The sequence below is a fragment of the Marmota monax genome, unplaced genomic scaffold, assembly GCF_021218885.2.
Source record: "Marmota monax isolate L192 unplaced genomic scaffold, Marmota_monax_Labrador192_F-V1.1 WCK01_AAM20220418_F8-fsc00036, whole genome shotgun sequence".
NCBI classification, from domain to species: Eukaryota; Metazoa; Chordata; class Mammalia; order Rodentia; family Sciuridae; genus Marmota; species Marmota monax.
In genome coordinates, this window is record NW_026694491.1 from 7,069,540 (window position 1) to 7,089,790 (window position 20,251).

General features: G+C 41.0%; 1 protein-coding gene across 4 annotated transcripts in view; it reads right to left on the reverse strand.

The window, feature by feature from the left end:
* Plekhg7 (pleckstrin homology and RhoGEF domain containing G7) overlaps positions 1 to 20,251 on the reverse strand; it is a 64,902-nt gene that overhangs the window by 10,300 nt on the left and 34,351 nt on the right. For 3 of the 4 annotated variants that reach the window (XM_046419382.2, XM_046419381.2, XM_046419384.2), the window contains 7 exons: positions 17,677 to 17,772; positions 16,783 to 16,884; positions 14,825 to 14,938; positions 8,189 to 8,363; positions 6,094 to 6,209; positions 5,648 to 5,741; positions 158 to 237 (listed from right to left, as the gene is read on the reverse strand). In XM_046419382.2, the coding sequence (XP_046275338.1) occupies positions 158 to 237; positions 5,648 to 5,741; positions 6,094 to 6,209; positions 8,189 to 8,363; positions 14,825 to 14,938; positions 16,783 to 16,884; positions 17,677 to 17,772 (777 nt within the window). The remainder of the gene's footprint in view (positions 1 to 157; positions 238 to 5,647; positions 5,742 to 6,093; positions 6,210 to 8,188; positions 8,364 to 14,824; positions 14,939 to 16,782; positions 16,885 to 17,676; positions 17,773 to 20,251) is intronic. The other variant, XM_046419383.2, reaches the window with a different exon arrangement.

A 20,251-nucleotide genomic window follows, 5' to 3' on the forward strand; every position in this document is an offset into this window, starting at 1 on the left:
CCTTAACAAACTTGAGAAATGCAATTTGCTTATTACTTTTATAATTTTTTAGAAGGAAAGATCCAATTGAATGTATAAGAATATTGCATGGTTTGAACAGAGCCTATTTGAAATATTTTTTTATCTAATTTAGAAACGTATTTAGAAATAGTTTTACCTTTTTGCTGCGTTTAGTTTTTGTAATTAAGAGGAAATCATCAAAGAGGAACAGATACACATCTAGGAATCTTGTGCTTTCTGAGAAAAGAAAGAGAAGGTTAAAATGGGGACTTGAAATAGTAGGTAGAATTCTTTTTTTTTTTCTTTTTAAATCAAAGAATCTCTTAGAAAACAAAACAGGGGTGGCTTGTCACTCAGGGAGATCCCATCAAGTGAATCAGAAAACTGTCTTCCTCAGTGTTGAATTGATTTCTTCCTAAGACCTGATTAGAGCTCAAGCTTTCAACTTTAAGGACATTGTATTTGTGATGCATTTCAAGAAAATCTAAGGTAACTCATGATATCCTCTATGGTTTCAACTAAGCCCAGTACAAATCCATTAGGAAATTGAACTTGCTGCATTTTTCCATCTTAACTCATCTATTGGGGTGGTCATTGGCCAAGACCCATGTTTACTCAGAAAAAAAAAGATATTTTGTCATTGTTATGGACTGAACTGGGACCCCCTACCCCAATTCATACATTGAAGCCCTAACCCCAATGTGATTGTATATGGAGTAAGGAAGTAATTAAGGTAAAATAGGTCATGAGGATAACCCAATAGGATTAGTGTCCTCTCTCTCTGCCATATGAGGACACAATAAGAAGGAGGACATCCACAGGCCAGGAAGAGAGCCTGCCCAGGAACCACCAGGAACACAATGGGCTAGTGCCTCCATTGGAGACTTCTGCCTCCAGTGTATGAGAAATGCTTTCTGTTGCCACCTGGTCTATAGAATTTTGTTTGGATGCTCTGTTTGACTAAAACAGTCATTAAACTACTTATTTCCCATGTTTCACAATGTGTCTATGTAATTAAATATTATCCACATAGTTTTAAGATTATAAACTTTTCTGATAACTGAGCCAGGGGACAAAAAGGCAGTCAGTGTAGGTGGTGAATGATTGGGCTAGAAAGATGGGGGCTGATTCAGGAGGAAATGAAATATTAACACCTTCAGGACACTTCCCCCTCCTCTACCGGTTGCCAAGGTGACCCGCCTCCAGGGGACTGTTCCTGCCTATAAGGAGTTGTTAATGAATGAATGCCTCCTGGGCTGCTGGCTTCCTTTCCCCACACAGGATCCCTCCACCTGTGGCCCACCTTTAGGGTCGCTAGTCATGTAGCAGGAGAGCAGAAGGAGAGAGACAGGATGGGGGAGAAGACAGCATGAGAACAAAGGAAATCTAAAATGTATAAAAGGGGCAGAACACCCCCCCCCCCACTTCCTCAGACACCCAGCTCCAGGGAACCTTCTCTGCAGAGAAGTCTGTCTCTGTTCTATCCTTTAAATAAAACTTGCATCACCATTTCTTGGGTGTTCAACTTCAACATCAGGGGAAACAGAACTGATTGATTATCATCATTGACATCAATACCACTTTTGATAAGTTATTTAAGGCAAATAGGCTTTTCTACTTTTCCCTAAGAAAGAAATAGTAGGGAAGAGAAATCAAATATTAGAATAAAGTATCTCTTTCTTCATTTTACTCTATTCATTAGAAATTAGAAAAATAAATGGTTAAATTTAGGTGATTTCAGAGGAAAAGACAGTGTTTGGAAGGAATGTGACAGATTCTTAGAGGAAATCAAGTAATTCTTTTTATTATTTTTTTAGTTGTAGATGAACAAAATACCTTTATTTTATTCATTTATTTTTATGTGGTGCTGAGGATTGAACCCAGTGCCTCACACATGCTAGACAAGAGCTCTACCACTGAGCCACAACCCAGCCCAAGTGATTATTTTTGTTTGTTCTACTTATTTTATTCATTTGTATTAATCTGCTTTCACTCCTAGAAAATAGGTGGCAATGACCAAAAAATGAATAGATAAAGTATTTAGGATTCATTTCTACTTTCTTCTCTTGTATTAAGATTAGAGGAAAGATCCTTCTATGTTTGTATAGAAGAGAAATCAGAAAGCATATTCAATTATCCTTGCATGTTTTTAAAGATTGCCTCACAAACAGTGTTTTCCTTTTCATAAATCAGGCTATGCAAAGACTGCTGTTTGTCCCTCAAAAACCTTCTCCCCTTCTCTTGTGATAATGAACTTCCTAAGTTTTAGTGGGTACACATCCACAGAGAATAAATAGTATATCTCCTGTTTTCCCTTATAGCTGGATATGACCAAGGAACTAAATTCTGAGTCACATTGCCAATTATGAGTCATCCCGGGAGGGTGGGCCGAGTCCTTTCACGGGCCCCCTCCTCCTCACTTGGTGGAATACAGACACGTTGGTGGGTCATCTTGGGACACACAGAAGAAAGCAATGTCTAAGAGATAGCAATAACACAGAGGTAGTTGGGTCCCTAAACATTTCGTGGAGTGGAGCAGTCGGATAGTTTGGGATTGAACATGAGAGAGGAATAATCTTTTAAAATGATTGATATCTCTCCAGTGGCACAGAGGGCTAGGAATGGGATGTCCGGACTGTATTAGATCTTCCATCTTGGTCAACTCAGGCTGCTGTAATAAAATATCATAAGCTAGGTGCCTTAAACCAAACAAATTTATTTCCCACAATTCAGGAGGCTGAGAAATCCAAGCTCAAAGTACTGGCCGATTTAACTCCCAGCGAAGGCTCTCTTCCCTCTTGCAGATGGCTGCCTTCCAATATGTCCTCTGTGGCAAAGGAGGAGAACAAGCTCTCTTGTGTCCTGCTGTGAGGGCACATAACCAATTAGATCAGGGCTCCACTCTTGTGCCTCATTTTATCTTAATTACTTCCCATACACTTACACCAGGGGTTAGGGCCTCAGTATACGGACTGTGTGTGCACAGCAGGGAGGGGGTGTGATTCAGTCCATAGCAACCCGTAAGACCTGTTTATTTGTTTTCCTCACCTTCTGCTGCTCTCACATGAATTAGCTTGATGAGCACTGTTAAAATGAAATAGTTTTGTGTTTTCTTCTTAATTTCAAATACTTCATATGAACAAATGGGTAACAAAGACCTTCTATGTCCTAGACTTTATTGTAGGAAATTTTGATTGTTTTAGAACAGTTTATGGAGCCCCCCATGTTCCACCAAGTAGCCAACAAACTTGGAACATCTATTATGCATCTGTCATTTAGACACTGTCCTGCCTTCAGGGAGCTTTAGTTCTAGGGGAGCCAATTCGTAGTAAACCTGCAAACAAGGTCTAAAATAAGATAGATGTATCTAGAAACGATTATTGCTAGGGAGAAAAATATGATCATTTCTGAAAGTGAAGGACTGAGGAGGAAGATGGTAAGTCCCAAATCAGTTCACATGTATTATTCCAGTAGTTTAAGGCTATTGAAGCCCAGTGATAACTTTCACTGAGAGTCATTTCTCTTGGGTAATGAACACGGTGAGTTGGGAATTAGAATCATGTAATTGCTATGCAACCTGACCTGAGACTTACACATTTTTGCAATGGTGTGTCAACCTGGTCTTTATTGTCTTCATAGATTCTGAACTGTGGTGGAGCACGGAGCAGCACTACCGCCTTACTTCTGTTCTGCGGCAGTGTGAACAGCACCTGCACTTCGGGTGTTACAGCTGTGGGGCAGACAGAGTCTACCCTTCACTGACTGTTTTATTTAGAGCTGCCAGTCAGAGGGGAGCAATACATTTGGGAAGGAAGCACACAGCCTGAATGCCAATGGCAATTATAGTTAGGCTCCGAAAGTTATGAAAACGAGTACCTTCTGGCAATAAAAAAGGAACATACTTATTTGGTCATCGTAGTACAGTTTTGAAGACTTGGAAGAAATTTGGAAACACAACCTATGTGTCAGGTTTCATTACCATCATTGTCATTGTCATCATCATTATTAACATTTAGAGGAGGTTAAGGAAATTTAATCAGTTTTCCCAGAGCCATAGTTGGTGCTGGATCCCCTGATTTTTTTCTTTCTCTTTTTTTAAATCGCTGCTAGGATTGAGCACAGGGCCTTGTGCATGGCAAACTTGAGCTCTACCACTGACCTACTTCCCCAGAACCTCTGCTGATTCTTGGCTCAGTACTTTTCCCATCCAAAAACAATGTCCAATTTCTTCTAGTGCTATTATCCCTGCCCCATCAAATCCCTGTTCAACTCTAAGGCAGAGTTCCACTGACTTGAAACTTGATTCCCTGTTATATACTCTATGGGGTCTCCTCTGCTGGAATTTTCCTAACCCAGATTCTACCATCAATCAATGTCCTGGTATTAGTAATGTTATGTAGCTCATCCCCATTCTACCACAGGTGATTCTATATGAAGAATTTTCTAGAAAAGGTGGGTCTATGTGTAAAGTACTGGCCAAGTCTTAGGTGAATCTCCACCTGGGCTTCCATGACAGTACATGACAGGAGATGTTCGGTCAGCTTGCCTTTGATTTCCCATCATGCCCGCACCTGAACCTTACATTGACTCCCTGACCACTCCCTCCATCAATACAGATTATAATATTTGAAGGCATCTGTGGCCTATTTCCTCTTCATCCACAATATCAATCATAAAGTCTTTCTGTTCTGCCTCTGAAATGCTTCTTGCATTTATCCTTTGCTATCATGTTCATTTCCTACACAGGCCAGTACCTCTCACACTGGTGGGAGGTTGGGAGGTAGAGGGAAGGGGAAACAAAATCTCTGATAACTTTAGGTGGAGGCCAGTTTTGGAGGGAGAGGCATATGTTTTTGGAGCAGGAAACAATAAATTTCTTGCTTCATTATTTTGATTTAGCCTTGTCATAATATATAATTACGTTGAAATGTTCAGTAACATTAAAGAAAAGTTGAAACTGTTGTCTTTCTACACAAAAGTGAGGGGTGGTGAATTATTGGCTAAGGATGGTTGAGTTCCACTGCCTTAGGGGATTCCTACTCTCCTTGCTTCTCCACTGAACTTCCTGCCCCGTCTTCCTGCTTTGGGATCCCTGGGCCATTTTGTGCATTGCTTCTAGAAAACTCTTTCTTCAGCACCCTTTAAGGCTTATCACATACCAAGAAGTCAATGACTAGGGCTAGGGGTACAGCTCACAGGAGAGTGCATGCTTAGCATAGGAGCATGTGAGTTCAATTCCCTGCATGTGTGTGTGCATGTGTGTGAGCATGGGTTCAATTCCCTGCATGTGTGTGTGCATGCACACACACACGTGTGCACACACACAACCAGGGCCAGGGGTGAAGTGATGATGTGATGACAGTGACTGCTGACCTTGACTGAGAACTACTCTATGCCAGACCTTGAACTTGTGAGCATGTAGACCTACCTTTTTGTTTTCACAGCAATATCATGAAATAGATAAAATTACCCCATCTTACAGAGAGTAAGTTCCATTGTGCAGTGTTCATTCAAGCTGGTTGCTCTCTGGTTCAGATCCACTGCTACCCTGGACATAGGTAAACAAATTCTCCCCATCCTTCAACCAACAGCAATGGAACAAATTATAAGGCATTAAAGACACTGGATTTTTAAACCAGTTATTTACCTGCAAGAGTTAATTTTCCTTCATAGAGAAGGTGTCTGTTGGTTGGAGACAAGATGTGTTCTGCTGTGTGGTCCTTAAAAATGTGTTTCAAACACTTGCAAAACAAGGGAGAAAAATAAAAGAGATGTTGTTAGTGATTGAAAAAGAACATGGGGCCAGGGCAATCAACTCCATCTAGAAAATTCAAGATGTTTAGAAATGCTAGTAGTCAGACTCTGGGACGGGAAAGGGTGGGAAAATATCTCTGAGGAACCCCCCCAAGAATGGCATGAGGGCATGAGCCTCCCCATGTACAATGGCACATGGGGAAGAGCTTTACCTCTTGCCAATAAAACTAGATTTATCCTTCAAGTGGACAGTGGGGGACTTTCTAAGACTATTGTATTTCCACCTGAATGTCCTACTTCCAGAAAGGGATGCAAGTCCTTAGTGATCCTTTTTTGTACCTCTGGAATGAAAAACCTTTTATCTCTATCCCAAAGTGGAGGCCATATTATAATCTCCTGTAGATGTCTGAATTTTTGGAAATTGTCAAGCCACTTCACTTTTCCTTCAAGATCTCCTGAAAGACAAGACACATCCAATGTATTTTTGAAGGCGTGACACACACCACAGCATAAATTTTAACCAATACTCACAGTAATCAGAGATACTGACTGGCCCTGGAGCAAATCACAATTTAGGTGTGCTTAATATAATCCTTGCTATTTAAATGTCTGAAAAAATCACTAATTTAAAACCAGACTTCTGCCGAGAAAGATAATACTAATAAAATCTTGGTGGTCTTTCTTACATGCCACACCATACATAGCCTATAAGTAGAGGAAGAAAAAAAAAATACTAGACCAGCAAAGACAAATATGTCTTTTTGTCCTAATCATAAAGCATACATTTACTTCAAGACAGGGATGATATTTTCTGGTAAGAATTTGATTTGCTCTTTGAAGATTTTTATTAATTTTCCAACAATATGTTGTTGCTATTGAGGACTACAAAAAATTTATTTTATTGGTTCTTCTTAGTTATACATGATAGTAGAATCCATTTTGATAAAATTATACAAGTCTAGGATACATCTTAATTCTAATTAGGACCCCATTCTTGTGGGTGGGCATGATGGTGAGGTTCACTAAGGTATTTTCATAGGTGTACATAAGAAAATTCTTAGATTTATTCTACTTTCTGTCCTCTTCCTATCCCTCCTCCCTTTATTTTGTTCCCCTTTGTCAATCTACTGAACTTCTCTTCTTCCCCTTCCTCCCCTTTATTGTGTTTGGCTTCCACATATCAGTGAAAACATTCAAACTCTGGCTTTGGGGGATTGGCTTACTTCACTTATATTCTCCAGAGCCATCCATTTAATGGCAAATGTCATGAATTCATTTTTCTTTATGGCTGAGTAATATTCCATGTGTATATAAACTGCAATTTCTTTATCCACTCATCTGTTGATGGATATCTAGGCTGGTTTACTAGCTTTGCTATTGTGAATTGTGCTTCTATAAACTATTGAGGTTTTGAAATAATGTTTGAAAACATGGGGGCAAGTTAGGGACCCATAGAATCACAATCACAAGGTTTGTGGAACCTGGAGAATTTGTCACATTTAAGGAGGACTTAAACTTAAAGGACACCCTTCTTTCCATAGTAAGAGGCCATCTCTTATTGAGATATCTCCAGTGGATTTGCTTTTATCTTCCCATCCAAATGATCCTCAATTACTTTAAAAGCTTTTAAAAAGAATTGATCTTTAATTGAATTTGTTGCTTTGTTATTTGATAAACTTAATTCCAATTCCTTAGGTTATTTTGGAATTTTCAGGAAAAAAATTGGAAAAGTGGAAAGGACAATCCCACTGCATTGCTATTTATTTTGTTTTTGAATTGGCAAAGGAACACAAATATGTTATTTTTGTACAGCTGTTAATTATCAGTTGGAAGTGTTCCCTTTTGATGCCCACCAGGAAATCTTGCACTATGGGCATGTATCATGGACTTTATTTGAATTTTAATTATACAGAGATACCTAGGTACACTTCAGTCATCACAGGGCGTGTTCAATTCCTATCCCCAGATTTCTGTTCTTCTTGTAGTTGGCATTATTTTTTTGCAATGGCCCTGGACTTCAGTGATTTTTAAAAACGATGAGTATAATAGTTTTAAAACTATCCCCCATGGATAGTTTTCCATGGGGCCGACTGCCGTTTGCTTTGTGTGGGGATTCAGCATGCATGTTAAAAATGAAGTGCCTTCAGTTATCTGGGAAGTAGAGCCCTTTCTGCCTGACCTCGCTTCTGAAACCCTTGGAGACAGAGCCACGTCCTGGGTTGACTTGGTGTTGGATTCTCATCAGTTCACCAGGATGTGACCAGACCCATTGTTTTGTGAGTGTGATTTGTAATAACCTCGGATGTGGATCCCATTTCCCAGAGTTGTGACCTCAAGTCAATGGAATTGCCTTCCGGGATGAAGCCCAGATGGTTTCCAGGAGCCCTGAGGCTCCCTGACTCTTATATTAAGCTCACATATCTCCAGGACTTACGGATTGACTTTTCCACCTTCTCCTTGATGGAGTAGATCATGATCTTCTCAGTGGAGTCCGAGCTCCGTTTCCAGATATTCTTCAGCAACAAGGGGTATCGAGTAAGCCTGTGTAGCGGGGCCACTAGCAGCTCAGGCAGGTGCAGCCGTCTGCACTGTTCATTTTGCTCACACCACTGGGGAAGGCAAAAGCAAAGGCATCAGAGTACCACCTGCCCCATCACGGCACTGAGAAGCCTGGACCCAAGAAATTCTCAGAGATCTGAAAGGAATGCCCCTGCCAGGTGGCTGGGAAAACTTACAAGCCATGGACTCACCTTTGATTTTGAAAACTCCATTATAAACTGTCTGTAGCAAGCATCCATGTACCGGTGACAGATTCAGGGCCTGACCCTGGGTTCTTAGGAGTGATCAAGAGAATTATTGCACCTTACTGACTAACAGTGTTACTTGTCGGTTAAAGAAAGGCAAGGCTCCTTCATCTGTTTTGCCTTCCTAAAACGGTGATGATGGCAAAGGTCAGCAGACCCAGCCATATCCCACTGCTCAGTTCTCCTAAATGGGGAACTGAATCAAGACTTAGATGCACAAAAAAGTCTTGCTTACATGTCTCATGGAGAGTTTGATTTTGCCCATTGGCTTCTCCTAGTCTCTGGTCCTTGAGGAGAGTTCTGGTTTCACCAGTTTGGTTCCCGTTCTTGTTGTGATGCATGATTAGGAGCATTGAGAATCAAGACTGAAGAGACAGAAAAGGGGAATGGAAGGAGCTTTGCTTGTTGGGTCAGTTCGTTGACTCTTCCTTGCTGGGAAGGATCAGGGCAGTGATCAAAAATGAAATCTGAAATCCAAGAGGCTAAGTTGAGCCACATGATTCAGAGCAAACCAGAAGGAGGAGTGAAGGATGCACCCACAGTTGTAATCTGGAGTGTCTGCAGTTGGGGTTTGGGGAAAGAGGCAGTTCTAGAGTATGCAAGCACAGGGGGAGACGGGAAAAGGAAGATGTATTGTGATGAGCTATACCCCGGAGTTCTATAAGTGATCTTTGGGAAACACAAGTAAATGGGACAATAGCTTTTGCGTTAGTTTTGTTTGTTAGCTGCTTCTTTTTCTTCCTTTCTTTTTATTTTTTGGTATCGGGGAATTGAATCCAGGGGTGCTTAACCAAGGAGCAACATCCCAGCCCTTTTTGATATTTTGTTTAGAGACAGGATCTCACTGAGTTGCTTAGGGCCTCTTTGCGTTGCTGAGGCTGGCTTTGAACTTGTGATCCTGCTGCCTCAGCCTCCGGAGATGCTGGGATCACAGGTGTGCGCCACCATGCCTGGCTGATAGCTATTTCTTTGAATGTGACACTTCCTTGAATATAAGAGCCCTGGCTTTTCTGAAGGTGACATGCTGCTTGGAGGCAGATTGCTAGCATCTATGCAGAAAGTACGTTGAGGAGTATTGTTGACGGTATATTCTCTTCCTCTTCACTTACCCACCTGCTCAGGCCCAGTCGATCCTGACTTCAAATACAAAAGGGTTATTAATATGGGCAGAATATTTGTGTTCCTTCAAAATTCCATATGTTGAAATCCCAGTGGGATGAAATCACGAGGTAATGAGGTCACCAGGGATATCAGTGCCCTTATAAAAGGGGCCTCAGACAACTCTCTAACTCTCTTCCCAACCATGGAAGAATTCAATGAGAAAGCAGGGGACTACAATTCAGAACCTGACCGTGCTGGCGCCCTGACCTCAGATTTCCAGACTCCAGGACTGTGAGGAGTAAATTTCTGTTGTTTTGAGCTCTCAGTCTCTGGTGCTGTGGGATAACCGTCCAGATCAGCTATGGCAGGGATCCTGCCCTCACATCAGTATTTTCCTGCTTTAGACTAGCCCTCATTTTCACCTTTATTCTCAGTTCCTGCCCAGGTGAACTCCTTTGCCTTCTGACTCTTCAAGGTGGTCCTCGGGTGGGTCAGGTGCACTGTAGGAGGCTCCCCCTGCTTCCCCAGAGATGTCTCTATACACAAATTTAGTTATTGCACTTCAGAGATTTAGGTACAATTCAAACTCCCACCAATCCAAAGCCCTCCCCGGATATTAACAAACTTATGGACATTAAGATTGTAATGGCTTTGTCTGGCTCTTGTTTCACCATTTCTTCTCTGAACAGCATGGGTCGATCACAGCCCCTCCGCCTTAGTCCATTTTCTGTTGCTGTGATAGAATATCCAAGATTGGGTAATTTATAAAGAAAAATTTTATTCCTTACAGTTCTGGGTGTTGGGAAGCTCAAGATCAGAAAGTCATATCTGGTGAGGACCTTCTTGTGTCTGGGGACTTTCTGCAGAGTCTCAGGGCAGTTCAGGGTACCACAGGGCGAGAGAACCAACAAGCCAGAGAGCTGGCTTTTATAACAAAGCCACTTCTTGGATAACCTACGACTCCATTAATCCATAAGTGAATTAGTCCATTCATGAGGACAGAGCACTCATGACCCAGTACTTCTTGAAAGCTTCACTGGTTCCCACCTCTTAACCTCTCTGAGTCCTCATCCAGTTCTCAATGAGTTATGGTGGGGACATTCAAGCCATGGAACCCTTGGTTGATTTCTTATGTCAGTTTTCACTGTGAAGTCCCCTCTGGCCAACCGTCTTGTGAGTATGTGTTTAATTTCACTGGAGGTTTTGGGTTGTAGAGAGGGGTTGAATACAGAGCACACAACCCCACCCCCCATGCCCCCTACATCATTTTCTTTTCCCATCTTCTTCGTTGCAAAGAGTGCGCTGTCTCTTCCCCCTCCAAATCCTCCCTTTCATCTCCTCGCCTTCTGCTTAGCAATTTGCAGTTCCATAGCTTGATCTTGTCCTTGGGTGTCTCGCTGGCCCCACTAGCTGCTTTATCAGGTGTTGCTTTGAAAAGATTCAGAGCTTCCTCACAGGAACCCGTAGAGGACACTCTTCACACCCCTGCACACACCGTGGCTCCTGAGAATGAGCATGGGCGCTGGGTGTCTGGACCCGCAGGACCCAGGATACAAGGACCACCTGCCCTTCTCTGGAGGTCACTTCCCTCTTCTGTGACATGGTGGAGAGTTTACTAAATGATCTCTGAGTCCTCATCCAGCTCCCAATGGCTGTGGTTCTCCTAGGATAGGAGGGATGGAGGAGGAAGCAGGGTCTGCAGGCAGGGAAAGGCTAGAGTGGCATCTTGTAGGAAGAAGAGGAAGGGAGGAGGGCTTGGCTTCAGTGTCTGACTTGCAGGCTGAGTGGCGGCAGCAGCATGCCAGCCATACCTCCTCTTGGGTGGCTGGAGAGTTTCAGTAGCTGATTTCTCAGCAGCAGTTAGGGATTCCCTCAAAATACACAGCCCTGGGCCACTGCCCCAAACTGCCATGCTCTGAGGAGCAGCACCGACCCCCGGCACTCATGGTAGTCAGGGTGAACTGGAAATCGCCAACCTCCACGAGGTATCAACTAGGCAAGAGGCATTAGTGATAAGTAACTCAGAGAAAGATCCAGAAGAGATATCAGAAGGCTTTAGTGTTTGGGGAAGCCTCAGAAGAGAGAAAAAAAAATGTTGGTTGAAAATTAGAAAAGGAAAGCTCTAAGTTTTTCTTTCATCTCTCTATTTTGGCTTTATTTTTTCATGTCCTTTAGGGAAATCAAAGAACATAGAGATATTGGACATAAAAGGCTTTTTCATTAATGGATCTAGATCAATGGAAGCTACTTTTTATAAAATAATACATACCTGATGTGTTTAGAGGACAAATGGAAGGAGTTAAAGGGGCACAAATAATAAATCTGTCTCGGTGGGACTGTTATGATTTAGATGTGGTGTCCCCAGAAGCTCACATGTGAGACAATGCAAGAAGGTTTGGAGGAGAAATGATTGGGTTCTCACCTTAACCTAATCAATGAATTAATTCCTGATAGGATTAACTAGGTGTTAGCTGGAGGCAGGTGGGGTGTGGCTGGAGGAAGTGGTTCATTGGGGGCGTGGCTCTGGGCTATATATTTGTATCTGGAGAGTGGAGTCTCTCTGTGCTTACTGATCATCATGTGAGCCTCTTCCCTTGGCCACATTCTACTGCCATGATGTTCTGCCTCACCTCCCAGTGTATTCACAGACCCAAGGAATGGAGCCTGCTGTCTATGGATTGAGACCTCTGAAACTGTGAGCCCTCATATAAATCTTTCCTCCTCTATAATTGTTCTAGTCAGGTCCTTTAGTCACAGCAGTGAGAAAGCTGACTAAAGCAGGGATGCAGCATTGGGCTGGGACAGTCAATATCCTTAGAACCTCGGGACGTTTATGTATCCTCTTCAAAACTCATCTGCCAATGATAGTAAGCACCTCATGGAGTTGGTGAGAGGTTTTAATGAGCTGATCCACACAAAAAAACATCGAACCATTCCTGGAACATCCTGAAGTTCTAGAGTTCCAGACCCCCTGAGTTCTAGAGTTCTTAGCTGTTGTTAGCGATTGTTATTCTTAACTATTGTTAATTGAGCTACACTAGCAGACCTGGCCCAGAGTCCCACTCTATTCTGCTGCATCATACTAACTGGTTCCAAAATAGTGGGAAGAATTCTACTCCCATCGACGAGCACCAAGATAATGTATGTAATGTACATAACATTCATAAAGCCCAGCCTCGTGTGGGACAGAGGGTATATAGTTCCCAGTGCATTCACATAGTCCAATTTTAGGCCATCATGCAACATAAATTTAAATTCTCTAAGGAAGCTGTTTATATCAGGGAATAGTGAGAAGATGAAGGTCAGCTTCAGACAGGTCTGATTGAGAGTCTTCTTTGTGCCCCAGAACAACATATCTTATAGCAACTTGCCTGATCTGCTCAAGCTCCTGAAAATGGGAATAATATCAAATTCCACTGAGTTATTGTCAGATAAAGAGGTCTCAGATGTCTGGTACAGAGCACGGTGCAAGGACTTAATGCTGGCCACTCTTCGAGTGTGAAGGATGCTTTTGTTCTGTGCTATGGGGCTGTGGAAGGCAGATTCCCCTCCAGCTCCTTCAGAGTCTCTCCCAGGCCCCATATCTTTATTTCATGAGGCTAACGCTTCCCCGAGGAGTTGGAAACAGTGCTAGTGTAAACAGTGTTGAATTTTTTAGAAATTAGATTGAATTTATTTTAGCTGATATGTAGAAATTTTAAAGAATTATTCAAACTATGGATTTCCATGTGATGCTGTGTTGCATGCATCCATTGCATAATGTTTAAGTCAGGTTCCATGTATCTTTCTTTGCCTAAAGACCTTTACATGGTTCTTCACGTGCTGTCTATTGGCTCTGAAAATGGTGTGTAACCTCTCTGAGCCTCAGGGAGTCATGAACAATGCATCAACATCATAGGTTTGTGCTAAGAACTAGAAAAGTCCCTCGTAAAGCATTCCTCAATATAAAAGCTTCACGTGTTATCCTAACAGCATGGTGTTCTTTGCCCCCTTCCCTCAATATCTCTGGATGCTCTTTGTGTTCCACAGACTCATGTAAACCACCCTTCTCTGTCACAATTCATGTGGGATTTTTCCATCGTTATTTGAAAATGGTAGCTGGATGGACCTTGCTACATTAACCTCTCCCTCCAGCTTGGAAGGGAGAGAAATGACCCAATGGCTTCCAGGGAAAACATGTGCAGCATGATTATTCTACATATTTGGAAATCCAGTGAGCTTTCAGTTTTCAGTTTGAGTAACAAAGACAACACTGAAACGCTGAAGCAACAAAAATAAGCGCAACTCTCTTTGCCAAGATCATTTCCCTTTTCTTATCCTGCCACACCCAGGCTTCCTGGCACGCTGAAGCCATGGCAAAGGCCCACGGATTCAGGGCTGAGTCACTGGGAACCTCGGCTGTCTTTTCTGCCAGCCTCTTACAGCTGCAGGGGAAGGAGGGTTTTCTGGAAGGGCTTGGACCATTTTCTCTGAATCACTACTGAACAGGTACAATTCAGGTTACAGAAATAACAAAGGAAGGGTCAAAGGGTTGGGGAGAGGTCCAGAAAAACTGGTTCCTGGTTTACTTATTAGCAAATGCTGAAGACCTAAAGACCCCCCCCCCCCCCCCCCCCACACACAAGAAAGTCTTTCTTGTAATGTTTTTGGGACCCAGAGATACCATATTGCACAATTCCAGAAGCAACACTTAGATTGTGCTCTGTGAGCTACTCTGGGGCGGGGAGGGGGGTGGTGGTGTGTACATGTAGAACACAATGTAAATGGTACTTCTACTTTTTGTGCTATAGGGCTTTTCTGGCACCAAATCCTACAAGGGTCAAATTTTTAGTCACCAACAAAGCTTACATTCTTATTCCGGTTGTCTCCTTACAAGGTACCGATTTCTACCAATGCACAAATAAAATGTTTCAAGTGCCAGTCAAAATTTGAAAAGGTGACTCAGATGGTGTCACGCTTCCAGATGCGTACAGTTTAAAGTTCCTCAGTGTGAAGTGGAGGGTGTATTTACAAGGGAAGTAGGATTCCAGTTATAATGTGTGGTAGCTCATTTAGTTCTCTTCTTTCCCAATAAATTTGGGTATCAGAATTCCCAGTATCTTTGACACCCTAAGAGTGTTAGGGAAAATATCGAAGAAGAAGAAGAAGATAAACTGGTACTTTACTTTTAAATAAATGCTGAAGTCATCTCTCTGCCTCAGGCTCTCAAGATAAAACACAGCAGCAGAGTAATTCAGGCAATAGGTCTGGTGGCTCTGACAGAGGCTCCCTCGGAAATACTGCAAGAGGAGGAGAACCAAGGGCGGTTAGGGAGAGCACAGAGCCCTGCTGACTTCCTCCTTCCCTTCACTAGAATAGGGAAGAGCAAAGGAGACTCCATGATCCTGCAGGAGCTGTGACTGTGTGAATTAGACAGGAAATCTCCACAAGAAACATTCCTTTAAAAATTAGGGTTCTCCTGGGCTGGGGCTGGGGCTCAGTGGTAGAGCACTTGCCTAGCACATGCAAGGTGCTGGGTTCAATCCTCAGCACCACATAAAAATAAATAAATAAAATAAAGGTATTGTGTCCAAAATAAACTAAATTTTTTTAAAAAAATATGGTATTCCCATAATAATATTAATACCTCAATAAATAGTCTCTCTCCCACCCCCTTGTTTAAAGAAAATTCGAGTCAGGACTTCTTGATTTAGTTTACCCTTTGATTTCCACTCAGGCTTTGTTGAGGCCAACACAACCTGCGTGGTACCAGTGACAAATACTGCCTTTGATTTCAGTGCCCGTGAAGGTTGAGGGTAAGCTTGAGTAGGTGGTGAGTAATCAAGGCAACGACATTCACCTTTTCATCCAATGTTCTTAAAAAATGCTCATTTGTTTAATTCTCCTAGTTTCTAAAACTATAGTAACCTGGAACATCTCTCTCAAGTTCTGTATTTGAAAGTGTGTTAAAGACATTTAATAAAGAGTCTATTAATATCTCATTCTTTAGCACACTGTTTTTTTTTTTTTTTAATGAGAAGCTGGTATTTCTCCAGACTGTTTACTAAGAATTAAATTTAGAAAATCTTTGACTTTTAAGGAATTGAGAGCGCCTGAGATTTTAACTAATTCCCCAAACTTTACATTCTCTGTCTTATTTTTTATAGCTTTTAAAGTTTAAATCTGGTTTCAAAGTTGACTAAAGGATCCGCCTACTTCATACCTAACTTCCTACTTATTTTTACCTTGTGAAAACTCCCCTTTCTTCATATCTCACCTTCAGGATTATTTTCAAGGAAGTACTTCCTTCCAGTAACTGCCCCACCTTCTGCCCCAAAGTAGAAGGTTTCCTTTGTTGGATGCTTATAATAGCTATGTTTTTTTTTTTTTTTCTGCAGCATTCCTCTGAATTTGATTATATAATCATTAGTCCCATTATTGGATTAATTTCTCTTCCTTTGGACTGCAAATTCCTCAAGGCATGGAGCTTGTCTAATTTTGCATATTGTGTACAGAATATCACCCTCATACATAGCACTTACTAAGTGCTCAATAAATCTCAGTCTATGACTTTTTATATGGAGTATAAAAATTCAAATCTTGCTAAATGTCATTATATAGGAATTGGGTGAAAAAGGTCAAAGTAAAAAAAAATAGGTGGGGGGTGAGGTCAAGAAATAAGTAGCACTTGTCAAACCAGGGCTACCAATTTTTCTTTTCTCCTCATTTCACATGCAGAAATATTATCAAGGGTACTGATGGATTTGAAAGTTTATTTTGTTCCTTTCTGAGAGACTGGCACTTTTGTTACAAGAACAATTCAACCATGTAATTAGTGAACACTAAACTATTGCCATGAATATTGCTTTAAATTGAAGTCATTTAAAAAACAGACTTGGAAATGGATTTTCCATGCATGCAGATCTTTGTGTCAATAAAACCCGGAGGAGATGTGACACTGGGAAAACAAAATCTGCAAGTTATTTTTGAAAATGTTGATTGGTGCAGAAGGGGATGGTTCCTTTGTGGGAGGGTAGTGGGAAAAATTTCCCAGAAACCAAGAAAATCAAGTAGCTATGAACAACCATCCTGGGAGGTGGGTGAATTCATTGCAGGAAGCTGAGCTCTCTCCGAGGGATCTTACCTTTGCAAGCACAGAAAGGAAATCCATCAATGGTGAAGTCTCAGAAGCTTCTACGTAGACCTTGATGATGCTGAAAAGACTGTTCACAAAACCAAGGCTTGTCTAGGGCCAGAGAGAAAGAAAACAAGAGTAGGCACACACGGAGGGCTGAGGGATAAAAATTTGATGAACCTCAAATATCATTCTTACAAATGCTTCCCATTTCAAATTCACCTCCTAGCAAAATATCAAAGATTTATTTTACTCTCCTCTTAAATTATATATATATATATATATATATATATATATATATGAAAGGGGGGTAGAGAGTAAGAAGGATTTATTTTTAAAGACTTATATATATTATGGTATATATAATATTACAAGTTTTTATAAGTTTTTTTATTATACTTTTTATTATATTTATTTTTAAAGACATATATATTATAATTTTTATAAGTTTTTATTATATTTATTTTTAAAGACTTATGTATATAACATATTATATACATATTATAAGTCTTTAAAAATAAATCCTTCTTGCTATCTCTCTACCCTCCTTTTTGAAAGATACTGTTCACTTATAATATATGTGAGAAAAGGATCTTCACTTAAAAAATAAACATTTATAAAGATGATGGAGATCTTAGGAATATTTCTACTTTCTTAAATAGTCATGGAAAAATAAAAAGTGAGGGTTAAGGAATATCTACAATCTCTTGGAAAATGTTGGTGGATGTTTAGCCATCCTTATAAATCTGAACTTCTAATCATCAGATTATGTGGGGATAGAAAATGTAATCAAGCATATTTCAATTTCCATTAAGGAATACAAGACCTGTGGATGCACCATGCATGAATTTTCAAGATCATCTGGTGAATTTTAACACATCCCTACTTCCTACTTTGGCTCACCTGAGTTAACTCCTCCAGGTTTGCAAAAAGTCTCCATAGATCCACATCCAGGAGATATTCGTGAATTTGAAGATATTTTAATGTATTCAAAAAGATCTTAAAAAAATAAATGCATATTACTTTTTGTTTTTAAAATTTGAAGCATGCCCTTTTCAGAAACTTTAAATATAATCCTTCTGGGTATAACCTTACAAAACAATGTAAATATCAGTATTCCCAAGGCTGAAGAATTACCCTCCATACAAATCATGACATTTAAGCTTCACAGAACACACGGGAGACATGCTCTTCGTGCAATGTTGCTCCTCGTGTGAGTCCTGAGAACATGTCTGTGGAACATGATCAGTCCAAATGGTCTTGCTGCTTTCTGGGGCCAAGGAGTCCCAGAGGCTACCTTCTTGCCAACAGCCCTGACTGGAGAACAAAACAACTCTCCTGCTGTGCTCTCAGTTATTCTTTCCTCTGCCAAACTCCAGTGTTCTTTACTTTCACGGAATTAGAAATAGAAAATTAGTGAGTGAAAAGCTGAAAAATGGTAGAACGTTTTGAGTTGGATCAAGGTATCAAATATTCATGAAAACGTGAAGGGAGTCTGGGTTATTATTACTTGATTTGATGCTTTCACATGACAGGGGAACTAGACAGAAAGGGAAGGAAGGAGAACCACCATCCTCACAGATAAGCTGCTCTTCTACAAACTGAAGGGAGAGCAGCTAACGGGCATAGGAATACTCTGGATATAATGGATGGGCCACCTTCGAGGGGACAAAGAATTCTAAGGGTGAAAAGATGGGACAGGAGATGGCTAACCTTCTCTAGTTCCCATCCCCCAATATTTCATTAGTGCAGTGTAGAGGGTTCTTTTTTTCTGGGGGGCGGGGTGGTAGTAATAGAGATTGAACCCAGGAGAACTTAACCCCAACCCTTTTATTTTTTGTTTTGATACAGGGTCTCACTAAGTTGCTTAGGGCTTTGCTAAACTGATGAGCCTGGCTTTTAACCTGTGGTCCTCCTGCCTCAGCCTCCTGAGCTGGGATTTCAGGCATGTGCCACCATGCCTGGCCAGTGTGTGGTTTTTGAACATGGATGAGACTTGCTTGGAGGTCTTGTTAAACCAGACCTTCACCCCCAGAGTTCTTGATTTAGTAGGTCTGTGATGAATCTGAGAATATGCATCTAACAAGTTCCCAGGTGATTGGGATGTAGCTGGTCCGAAGGCCACATGTTCATTACCATTGATTTACAACTTCCCCAATCCTTATAATACTGGTATCTGGAAACCTGTCAGTGTCCAAACATTTAAAACAGTTAATTGTAAAAAAAACAAGAACTCATTATAATAGCTCAACTAGGACAATTTAAAAGAAATAGTCTTTTTGCTTTTAAAAAAGATTCATTGCTTTACAGAACATTTTTCCATTTTTAAGAAATACTGAGTTATCTAGTATATTTATTTTACCATTTGAGTTACAAATTTTCAATTCATAAGCAACTTTGGGAAACTTGTTGATTGGTTGATTGTGAAAAGGGATGTATATAGTACATATATATTTAAATACTCTGGGGCATTTGAAAATACACCTTTTTTTAAAAAAAAAAAAATTGGGGATTAAACCTGGGGGTGCTTTACCACTAATCTGTGTCCTCAACTTCTTTATTTTTTTTTTATTTTGAGACAAGGTCTTGCTAAGATGGCTGAGGCTGGTTTTGATCTTGTGATCCTCCTACTTCAGCCTCCTCCTTTGCTGGGATTATAGGTCTGCACCATGGTGCCTGATGAAAATATGCATTTTCTTAAACCAAAAATGACAGTTTGGAAAGTTGGGCAGCTTACAGTGGGATGGAAATTTTTGTGCTATTTAGTAGGATAAGGGAGGTGCGTTGCTCAGGGGTTAAAGCTCTGCCGCGATCATTTGCTGGTTACCATGGGGTTGGGGTGCCCTTCCCTGATAGCAGCCTAGTTTTTACCTTAGTATCTTCTCCTCCCCAGGGAGCACACATGCCACATCTTACTCCCAAGGGATGGGCCTGGATTACCTTAGGTCAATTAGCATCCCTTCCTTATCTAGCTAGAGTAGTGGGTTTAGTTGTGAGCACATGATCTACACTGTCCAATCAGTATGGATCTCAAGATTCAGGCCATCAATGCAAGAAGATCTCTCTCTCTACCTGCTTCCTCTTCCTCTCTATTCATGAGTTCAAGGTCAGCAGCCATTTTTGTGACTAAGAGAAGCCAGTCATGGGAGGAGGCTGATGCCACAGAAGGTGGGAATAAAAGATGAAAAGAAATGTTGTCCCTGGTTTTGAGTTCTTTGATCACCCACTCTTGAATTCTCTCCCACCTCTGAACTTCACAGGCACAGGAGCCAGTAAAATCCTGTATTATTGAAGCTAGTTCTCTGTTAGCTTTTCCTATAAGCATCCTAACCAATATGGACTCTAAGTTTCAATTTGTGGTTTAAATTTTGCTAAGTAAGGTACTTAGTGCTGTGACTGTCAATAAATCTTACTGATAAAAAAACAACTGACACTTGCACGTAGCACTTAACAGATTTCAAAGGAAACACTTTGATCA